Source organism: Tilletiaria anomala, assembly GCF_000711695.1.
Source record: "Tilletiaria anomala UBC 951 chromosome Unknown K437scaffold_2, whole genome shotgun sequence".
In the NCBI taxonomy this organism is placed as follows: domain Eukaryota; kingdom Fungi; phylum Basidiomycota; class Exobasidiomycetes; order Georgefischeriales; family Tilletiariaceae; genus Tilletiaria; species Tilletiaria anomala.
This window is the reverse complement of record NW_013547020.1, coordinates 59711-70195: the sequence shown is the minus strand read 5'-3', so window position 1 is coordinate 70195 and position 10485 is coordinate 59711. Positions and strand designations below refer to the sequence as shown.

General features: G+C 53.3%; 3 protein-coding genes across 3 annotated transcripts; 1 reads left to right on the top strand and 2 right to left on the bottom strand.

Moving 5' to 3' along the window:
• The first annotated feature begins 23 nt into the window (after nucleotides 1–23).
• K437DRAFT_271581 (uncharacterized protein) lies at nucleotides 24–3869 on the top strand. Its single transcript, XM_013390734.1, has 5 exons — nucleotides 24–917; nucleotides 988–1213; nucleotides 1281–1544; nucleotides 1606–3022; nucleotides 3091–3869. The coding sequence occupies exons 1-5, from the start codon at nucleotides 196–198 to the stop codon at nucleotides 3798–3800; spliced, it is 3339 nt and encodes a 1112-aa protein (XP_013246188.1). The 5' UTR covers nucleotides 24–195; the 3' UTR covers nucleotides 3801–3869.
• Nucleotides 3831–7726, bottom strand: K437DRAFT_271580 (uncharacterized protein). The gene is made up of 2 exons (XM_013390733.1): nucleotides 6754–7726; nucleotides 3831–6689 (listed from the first exon to the last, which is right to left on the bottom strand). The coding sequence occupies exons 1-2, from the start codon at nucleotides 7614–7616 to the stop codon at nucleotides 3854–3856; spliced, it is 3699 nt and encodes a 1232-aa protein (XP_013246187.1). The 5' UTR covers nucleotides 7617–7726; the 3' UTR covers nucleotides 3831–3853.
• Nucleotides 7727–7957: 231 nt separating this feature from the next.
• On the bottom strand, nucleotides 7958–10381 carry K437DRAFT_253039 (CLPTM1-domain-containing protein). Its single transcript, XM_013390732.1, has 4 exons — nucleotides 8549–10381; nucleotides 8466–8477; nucleotides 8321–8408; nucleotides 7958–8255 (listed from the first exon to the last, which is right to left on the bottom strand). The coding sequence occupies exons 1-4, from the start codon at nucleotides 10297–10299 to the stop codon at nucleotides 7998–8000; spliced, it is 2109 nt and encodes a 702-aa protein (XP_013246186.1). The 5' UTR covers nucleotides 10300–10381; the 3' UTR covers nucleotides 7958–7997.
• Nucleotides 10382–10485: the final 104 nt, after the last annotated feature.

The window sequence follows — 10485 nt, the reverse complement described above, 5'->3', positions numbered from 1 at the left end:
CTCTCTCCATCATCACCATCCCCCCTCAACGGGAACCAAATTAGGCACGACGAGAAGGAAGGGTCGCACATGTTGACTTAACGAGCCTTAGGACACTGGAAACGCCACGAAGGGTGACAAGGGATCATTCGCGTCCATATTCCCCTTCACTCCCCCACGCGTCAGAGTGTGCACGTTCAACACCTTCACGACAAGATGACAGACCCTCGACCACCCACTGTAGAGGTCGTCCCTGCGAGTCAGGAAGCAGTGCAGGACGCAAATGGAGGGCAGGTGGCCGACGAGGATAAGTACTCCGATTACATACCTCAGAGTGGCGATCTGAGTCGGGCCCCGACAGCCAGCGCCTCCGCGTCGCGCAATGCCTCCAAAGCAGCCACGCCAGAGCGAGCGGACGAGGATGACACGGAAAATGAAGAGCAAGATGGCGACGAATCCTCCAAGGCTGACGACTCTCCTTCCAAATCGATGCGACAATTGGAGAAGGAGCGCAACAAATCTCAGCGTGGCGAAGCTAGAAAATCAGCACTGGCTAGGCGCGCTGCTCAGAACGCCGGCTTGAGCAACAAGCGCGAAGAAATGCAGCAGTCTAAGCTGGCCGATTCCATGAAGCGTTTCAGCTACTTGCTTGGCCAGACAGAGCTTTTCCAACACTTTATCGACATTAAGAAGGAGCGCGACCCGGCTTTTGCCAAGCTGCTGGAAGAATCCGAGCAGCAGAACAAAGGCAAGAAACGCAAGGGTGGTGCTCCATCCGGCGGCGGGAACAGACGGCGGAAGACCGAGAAAGAAGAGGATGAGGAGCTACTCAAGGAGGATGACGATGAGGAGGATTCATTCATCTTCGAGGAGAGTCCACACTACGTCAAAGGGGGCACGATGCGCCCTTACCAGGTCGCAGGACTCAACTGGATGATGTGAGCGCTGCGAAGCGCCATTGACTACAGATGCGAAAGAGCTGATGCATGTTCTCTGAATTTCCTTCAGCTCTCTGTACCATCACGGTATCAACGGCATTCTGGCAGATGAGATGGGTCTTGGGAAAACGCTGCAAACTATCTCATTCCTTGGCTACTTGAAGTTCTTCCGGGACACACCTCGCTTCCACTTGGTGGTCGTACCAAAGTCAACACTGGACAATTGGCGCCGGGAATTCACACACTGGGTTCCGGGCTTCAATGTCATTACACTGAAGGGCAGTAAAGAGGAGAGAGTGAGTACTGGCGACAAATGCACATATTGAGCCATTTTATGAACCACCAAAGTTCTTCGTCTTACAGGCCGAGGTAATCGAAAAGCATCTTTTGCCGCAAGATTTTGACGTCCTGATCACCACCTACGAGATGTGCCTTCGCGAGAAATCTTCACTTAAGAAGCTGTCGTGGGAATACATCGTGATCGACGAGGCTCACCGCATCAAGAACGTCGACTCGATGTTGTCGCAGATTGTGCGGGCATTCACTTCTAGAAGCCGTCTTCTCATCACAGGAACACCATTGCAGAACAACCTCATGGAGCTATGGAGTTTGCTCAACTTCCTTCTGGTAAGCTTCTTCCGCAACGTCACTGTTGGGTGGACTCTAACCATCGCTTAACATTCTGTAGCCCGATGTGTTCTCGAATTCGGAAGACTTTGAGTCGTGGTTCAACGGAAAAGGCGATGGAAATCAGGACGCTGTCGTCCAACAATTGCACAAAGTGCTCAAGCCTTTCCTCCTGCGTCGCGTCAAAGCTGATGTGGAGAAGAGTCTCTTGCCGAAGAAAGAGATTAACGTCTTTGTTGGGCTGACTGATATGCAGCGCAAGTGGTACAAAGCCTTGCTCGAGAAGGACATTGATGCCGTAAACGGTGCAGGGGGCAAGAAGGAGGGGAAAACGCGCCTGTTGAACATCGTCATGCAGTTGCGCAAGTGCTGCAACCACCCTTATCTCTTCGACGGAGCCGAGCCAGGCCCTCCTTTCACGACAGACCAACACCTGATCGACAATTCAGGCAAAATGATCATCCTCGATAAGCTGTTGAAGAGCATGAAGACCAAGGGCTCACGCGTTCTCATCTTCAGTCAGATGAGTCGTGTGCTTGACATTCTTGAAGATTATTGCTTCTTCCGAGAATACGAATACTGTCGCATTGACGGTAGCACGGCGCATGAGGACCGTATTGCTGCCATTGACGAGTACAACAAGCCCGACAGCTCCAAATTTGTCTTCTTGCTGACGACCCGTGCTGGAGGTCTCGGTATCAACTTGACGAGTGCCGACATTGTCGTTCTTTTCGACAGCGACTGGAACCCGCAGGCGGATCTGCAAGCAATGGACCGTGCTCACAGAATCGGCCAAAAAAAGCAGGTTTACGTCTTCCGCTTCGTGACGGAGCACGCTGTTGAAGAGCGCATCCTCGAGCGAGCCGCTCAAAAGCTCCGGCTGGATCAGCTAGTCATCCAACAGGGTCGAGCGCAGCAGGCACAGAAAGCTCAACAGAACAAGGAAGACCTCGTCGATATGATCCAGCACGGTGCAGAGAAGATTATCGCTGGCAAGGAGAGTATGGTGGTCGATGACGACATTGACAAGATCATCGCTCAGGGAGAGCAGCGCACAGCTGACCTGCAAGCGCGCTATCAGAGTCTGGGTCTGGACGAGCTGGCCAATTTCAAGAGTGACACAGCTTACGAGTGGGAGGGCACGAACTTCCAAGGAGGAAAGCGACCGCTAGGCCAACTTTGGATCGAGCCGAGTAAGCGCGAACGCAAGGTCAACTACTCTGTCGACAGCTACTACCGCGATGCCATGCGCGTTGGACCAAAGTCGACTGCCCCAAAGGCTCCGAGAGCACCAAAACAAATCGCAACGCCGGATTGGCAGTTCTTCCCGCAGCTGCTTATCGATTTGCAGGAGCGAGAGACGGCTGCTTATCAGAAAAGCATTGGGTATAAGGTCCCCTTGAGGGAGGCGAAAGATGGCGAAACCCAGGATGATCTGGATGAGGAACGACGACAGGAGCAAGAGACAATCGATAATGGTAAGTAAGGAAGACACTGTTAGCGTGACGTGCTGCGACGTCTGCTAACACTGCATGATTTCTCGCAGCCCAAGACCTCACAGAGGAAGAGTTGGCCGAGAAGGAAGAGCTCGCACAGCAAGGATTCACGGACTGGACCCGAAGGGACTACCAAAACTTTGTCAAGGGTTGCGAAAAGCATGGCCGGAAGGCATTTGGCGCAATCGCCCAGGAGTTCTTTCCGGACGAGAGCAAGACGGAGAAGGACATCAAGGCCTACTCAGAGGTATTCTGGCAGAGAGTGGGCGAGCTTACGGACTCCGAGCGAGTTGTCTCACGAATCGAGGAGGGAGAAGCGAAGCTGGCCAAGCAGAGCTTGACGGAGTCGCTGTTGCGGAAGAAGATCGCTTCTTATCGGTCACCGCTTCAGCAGATCAAGCTGACGTACAACCAGACCAAGGGCAAGTCCTACTCGGAGGAAGAGGACCGCTTTTTACTCGTCCGGCTGGCGAACTACGGCCTCTCGGATGAAGATGCGTACGAGAAGATCAAGAAGGACATATCTATCGACCCCATGTTCCGCTTCGATTGGTTCATCAAGTCACGCACGAGCCAAGAGCTCAGCAGGCGCTGTACCACGCTCCTTGGCCTCTTGCTGAAGGATGAGCCTGGTTTTGCCGATGAGACCGTCAAGAGCAGCCATGGTAAGCCCAAGAAGCGCATCGCTTCAGATGCCATTGTCTCCAGTCGCGGGTCGACACCAGCTGGCGGCCCCGCCTCAAAGAAACGCAAGACTTGATCCATGCAACTAGATTCGAGCCTCGTAGATCACTTGTACTTTGTCTCATCTTTCTACAAAAGCACGTTTGCCGACTTCCATGTAGAGCGGATCTCCGCGATCCGCAAGATGACAGCCGCAGCGGGGCGAGCAGCCTTGCCGCTTCTAGCATCTTCGCGTTGAAAGGTCGCCTCCATTAGTTCGTGCACGTCATTCAAAGTGCTGTTGTGTCTGCGGAGCAAGCTCTGCCCTTCGTCTGCTTCCCAAAGATCGTTCAGCACTGTGAGTACGAGGGACGCAGATGCGCTCTGCAGCCGATTTGAAGCGTCCTCGTTGTCACTGAGGTTGCTAGCGTGTATCTGATGCGCGGCAGCTAGCGGATAGACAATCCGGGCAACACCGATGACGAGCTCCAAGAGCTCAGGGGCGATGATCTCGCCGTACTCGCGGGCATTGCGGCCAGCATGAGCAAGGATTGACAAGGTGTCAAGCAGGCGTGCCACAAGCACAGGCGCGAATAATGCCCCAGCCCCCGCCCCAAGATAGCCTCCGACCGCCCGGCTGTTGCGTACGCTCGCCTCTTCCATGTGCGCCCAAGTGCGGGTCACGATGGGGTGAATGAAGAAGCTCGCTGCGATCTCAATGTACAGTAAGGCTGGCCGGACCAGTGCCCCAGGAAAGCGCGGACCGGCTTGGGCGGTGCCGCCGATGCTGGCAGTCAAGGGGCGCGATGGAGCTCTTATTGATACACTGACCTTGAGCGCCTTCTCTCTCTGAATGGCTGGCACATGGGCTTCTCCATCAGATTTAGCTTTGGCGCTTGCCTGAAGCGACAGGTCTGATACCAATTGGCTGAGCCTATCTGCTCCTTCATTTGTGCACCCTGATGTTGGTTCTGTTTCGCCAGCCAACTCCAATGCAGCGAAGGCGATTGCATTGAGCATGACATAGCGCTGAGAGATCGAGTATTGGGGGTGGAAAAATTGCTCGATGACAACACCATTAGCGATGCGCGGACTCGCACAGATCAAAGCCGTCAAGCAACGAGTTTTGAGGTTGTCAAAGTCTTTGACGCCAAAATTGTTTTGAAGGCCGCAGATAGCAAATGAGAGGTCCGCGGCATTTTCATCCACTTCTCCGCCCCAACCCGCCTTCTTTCGAATCAATGCCTCGGCCTTGTGAAGGGCAATTCGGTTGGCTTGTCTCTCATTTTTGCGAAAGAGGGGCGCAAGCTCCATAATGTAGATCGGAACTTTCTGTCGACTCTCGCTAGGTAGCTTGAGAGCTGTTTCAGCTGATCCGAGTGTGCCATCGTCCTCAAGGCCGAAATCTGCTTTCGTTGATTCAGGGGGATCTTCATCTGACGAATCGGATCCGGAAGAAGATTGATCTTCCACGGTATCGTCGACCGATTTGAAAGTCCGAAGATGCTCATCCGCGATAGACACCTCATCCAATAGTGTGATCAGCGACGCCTTTTTGGGTTTCTGCATGAGTGGAGTCTTCGTACGTTGCTCTTTGGAGATCCCTGAGTTCTGACGGACTGTAGGCAAGCGCGACCTTGACAGTTTAACATCCGACACCGACATGTCTGCAGCAGAAGAGATTACTGGAGCACTTGTCTTGATCCCAAGCGCGGCTTGCGGGTCGCCCGCCCGAAGCAGACTACAGACCATTGTATCGTTGGGCCAACTGTGGGCCATAGCACGCAGCACTCGAGCTTCCTCCCGGCCTTCGCCTTTTCCATCCCATATGGCGCTGCCAAAGTGGAGCTGGGCAGGTTTGACAGACTTGCCAGCTGAGCCAATATTCGCAATGGCCGCATTTTCCGTGATCACCTCGGCCACCAGCATTCCCATACGCCGCGTGAGCGGGTCCCCGTGGTCGAGGTGTGCCGCAACACCATTTGAGAAATCAGGTGTCATGGTGAGCTTCTGCAACGCTGCGCTGACCAGACTTTCGGCGTTTGTATTCCCTTTGCAGCACTCGAACAGCTGTACCAACTGCGCGCTCAAGGCAAGAATGATCACGGTAAGATAGGAGTCCTCTTTCTGACTCATAATCCTGACAAGCGACGCATCACCCCAGAGCGCTAGCATGGCGTGCAGAAGAGTTGATAGATCTTCAAGGCGCTTTTCGGGTGACATTGACATGGTGGAGGCTTGGATCCAGATTGCAAAGGACCTGGCAATGGATGGTCCATAACGAGGGGCTGAAAGGGATGCGCGTGCAGAAGATCGCGGCAAGATAAGATCGCTGATGCAGCCCCGAAAGTGGGAGATCATGTCGTTGTCATTCTCTGCATCTTCGCCGTCAGAGCCACCCTCTGCTGTGTTTGCTGACGTAGGCAATCCTTGAAAATTAGCATATTGAGACAGTCTGCCACAGAAGAGACTCAAAAGCGCGGCCCCGAAGATAGCTCTCTGAAGCATCTCTTTGGCGAGAAATATGGTTCCCTCCGTGCCAGGCCGATGTCGTTCGGTAGTGGTGGTAATTTCGTCCGAACCATGATCTGTGCATCGGCTCCAGAGTACCTCGAGAAAGGCAATCATCGATGTGCGTAAGGCAACGCGGTCGGTTCCGGAAAGCTCGTCGATGCATGCAAGCCAAGTTTCCCGATATGATCGCGGCCAGTTCGTATCAAAGCTTTGAAGCATCCGCGAGTCTGGGCTGTTGACGATTGGCTGCGCCAGAGCACTGTGACACAATACACTGGGAATGACGGATCCCCAGAATGTTTCTCGCCTCGCCGTTGCACTTTTACCTTGCGGAGTGATATTGACGAAGCCGTGTCGCAAAAGACGTATCAAGCAGAAGGCGACGGCCGATGGGTCGTCTGATGCCCTTGGGTTCTTTGACATGCTCAGAACGAGTTCACAGAGTGTAGCAGCAAAATGCGAAAAGAAAATTCTGTTGATCAAGGCCGGTTAGGAAGACAAATAGCCGCACGAGAGCGACAGAAAACTGAACTCACTTGTCTTGAAGTCCATCAGGAGGTTTGCCTTGCGTCAGGTTGGCAATGCGAGCAGGCAAAGCTGTCATCTGTGCGACGGCGTCTTTCCATTGTAATAAGCCTCGTGTACGACTCGATTCATGGCGAATACCCTTGTAGAGCATATCTAGTGGTGTACATGGCTGTAAGCGCTGAAGCACGTGCAAAAGACAGTCCTTCGTAATGGGAGCGAGCGCTGCTGACGGAAGACTCCCTTCAGACGCATTTCCGTCCCTTGCCGACATGGCCCTAGCTTCTGAGAGCAGTTTGGTAACGGTCCTCAATCCCGCAGCAGTGATCATAGAAGAAGCATAGAGAACCTCGTCCGTTGCCTGAGATTCGCCCGCCTTGCCTTTGCCTTTGGCATCGACTTCCACGACGAACGGCCGTGTATCGCTCGCCTGGCGAGCCTTGGCCCGTGCTGCATCCTGCAGATTCGGAAAGAACCAGTTTTCTAGAAGAGAGTTCCAGAGTGACCGATCCATATGATCGCCCCAAGTGATGCCTATTTGTGTCAGAAGCGCGAACTGCACGTCTTCGACAAAGCTCGAGGCCAGCATTCGTTTGCGTAACGCCGCCAGGTCCACCGACTCGTGCCATGACGTATAGCGCTGAATCGAAGAGGAGGAAGAAAGGATAACAGCTGGCTCGAGCCCGTGTCCGCCGCTTGACTCGGAGAGCAAGGCCAGCTCTTCCAGACAGATATGATACTGATTTTCATCATCTGGTGAAGTGAGTATCAGGCGCAGAGGATCCAAGAGATGCCGCAGAAGTTGCGCAACAGATTTGATCGAGGACGACCGAAGCTCTTCCAAGATGTTGCGCAGAACACTGCGCTCGTCCATGATCGAAGTGATTCAGTAGCAGAAGCTGGTTGCTCAGGGCTGCCTAGAAATGCTTCGCAGAAGGTGGGCGGTCAGCGACTGTCAGAAGTCTGCATCGAAGCTTGCCTTTTATTATGGCTTGCTGTGCAGACCAAGCAGACGAAAGATGGCGCTTGTAATCTTTACATGGACATCTCGGGGACTTTTGGTTACCAAAATCCTCCTTCTCGGGGATTTTCTCGAATATCGCCCAAAGCTGCAACGGATACGTTTGACAAGCATGGGAAACACTGAATGACCCCAACGCTGTGACGGACCCCGAAGGGAAGGGGGTGGGGTGGGGGTAGGGGTGCAGGGAAGAGTGAAAGGCTGCTTTGATGGCATCTATGCATACATACAATTCTACTTTGTCTTTTTCGACTCAGCCAGGGTAACTGCAGCTGTTTCTCCCTCTCCTGCCTTCTCATTCGTTGCCGTCGCCTTTGCCTTGGGGTCCAGCACCTGCCCAAACTCATTAACACGCGTTGGGTCGACGCCAAACTTCCAACGCTGATACAGGAAGATGACGAAGACGGCATCATCGCGGAAGCAGGCGAGGCGATGAAGCGTAGGCATCTTGATGCAGAAGGCGAAGAGGTCGTCCACAATGGTGGTAAGGAACTATCGCAACGACATTTGGTCAGATTATCAAAGTCGCGTGGATATATGCGGAGAGGCATATTCACCTTGAAGACAAAAGTCTTTGTGTTCATGCCAGCGGTGCTACGTAGCTTGTGATTGACAATCAGTTGTGGGATCATGGACGAGAAAGAGCTGTAAGAAGACAATCAGCTTAGTGCCATGTGTGACGACTCGTTAGGGGAAACCCACAAAGCGTAAACACTGCGCAGGGTAAATCAGGCCGAAGCAGTCAGGTCTTGTGCTATTGGGTAATATTCCTCCATTGCACTCACAATGAAGTCAAAGTACCTATGAAGAATGACCAGTAGCCCTTGTGCGTTTGATAAAGGGCCGAGTAGATTGTCCAGCCGATGAGGATCGGGGTCATGGCGATGCCGACATATTTGAAAGCAAGCTTATCGTACACTTGCGTCGCCTTCTCCTCTTCTGACAGGACGTGCTTGTCTTTGATATCGAGCTTGACTGGCGAGTATCGCCACAGTGTCTTCTCGTCCTCTGGCGTACGAATAATGCTAACCGTGATCGCTTTGGTGAGCTTCCACGCTTCAACAGCCATGCCGACACCCTGGCCCATGAGGATGGTCCAGCTGGTATCTTCACGGCTGTCAAGCAAGTACAGTAAAATAATGAGCTGCACAACAACATTGGTGAGAATCGAACCCACGGAGACGCCGGCCAAATTTTTTTTGTTGCGCCAGTGGCTGACTTCGCTTGAGAAGGCGAGGAACTCAAACAAGCTGTGAAAGATCGAGACGATGACGGTGAGCGCGAGGAACCATGGGTTGGTCTCCAACAGCGTCGTCTTGATCATGTCGATTTCCGAGCCTGCCATGCCGGATGCGCCTTGTTTCTCGAAAGAGTCGGAGAACGCGGCAAGCATCTGGAACTTCAACCAGGATGTTGCGTAGAGCTCGATTGATAGAGGCACTGACTTTGTCGAAGCGTTGAACTGATACATGTGTTCGCGCAGATGCCAAAAGTCATTGGGGAAAAGGGCAGGGTACGTGTAAATCAAGTTGGGAGAGTTCGCAGGGAAATCGGGTATTGGGTGGATCCACTGGCCCAAAGGTGCAGCCAAATTCTTTAAAGGGAGCAGGGTATCCTGCTGCTGAGGTACGAGGGCCAGTGTGAGATTCGGGTGCCACCAGGTGACGAGGTGTTTCTGTATCTGTTCCGTCTCAGCCAAAGCTGCCTCCTCAGTTTCCTGCTCTTCCTTGCTTCGTTCGTTGGAAGCGAAGAGCTTCTTTTCAATAGTTTTTTTTTTCGGAAGGTATAGTCTTGAAAGCAGTTTGCGCGAATGAAAGACGTATTCTTGTCGGTAAGAAGCGCTGGTGGGGTCGGGGCTGACACCCGACTTGGTCAGAAAGACGTCCGCCCAGATCGTGTGGTTCTCGGTGCGAACCTCTGGGTAGACGTCGATGTCGACCTCGACCTTTCGCTTCAGAGAGCTGTCACTCCATTTGATATTTGTCCACTTGACTGCAGAGAGCGTCCTTCCACTTTGCGGAGAGACTACCGGCTGAACATCTCCTCGGATGTTCTCGTTTAGAACCGAATTTGCGTATGCATGTGCGTTGAAGTCGATCAGGTTTGGGCTCGCATCAGCTCCCCCTCCATGGGCGACCAGGCTGGAGTACTGCGAGGAAATATCAACGCTACTTGCAGGAGGTCCGCTTGTTAGGAAGACATAAAAGTCAAGGGGCATGGACGCGGGCCATGCCTGGACCACATTAACACCTGCCTTCGCAGCAGGTTGCGCCTGCCCGGTGGGTTGCGTCAACGACACGCCCTCTGGCTGTGACCCCAGTGGTGCTACTTCTGATGCAGAGAGAAAGAACTTGTCCTTGTTGCGATACTTGGTAACCAGCCCGTCCTTTCCCAGCAGCGCCTGGACGGCAAAGTACATGCCTAAGGACCGGAGAATAGTCCATTTCCAGTCACCGCCGGCGCCTCCCCTTGGACCTGCATTGGCACCCTGTCCGCCGGCCGGCGCTACTGCTGCCGCACCGTTCGATTCTGGCATGGCGAAGCGTTGGTATTTCCTGGATGACAAGGCTCCTTGGCTCGCTAAAGGCTCAGGCTAATGATGATCTTGCATCGAACCTAACACAAAGTGAGGTTGCGAACAAGACCCCGTTCGTCCCTCATCGCGTCAATTCTCCATTGACTTTTCACATTGAGAGACGCTCACTTTCCAGAAATACTCGGC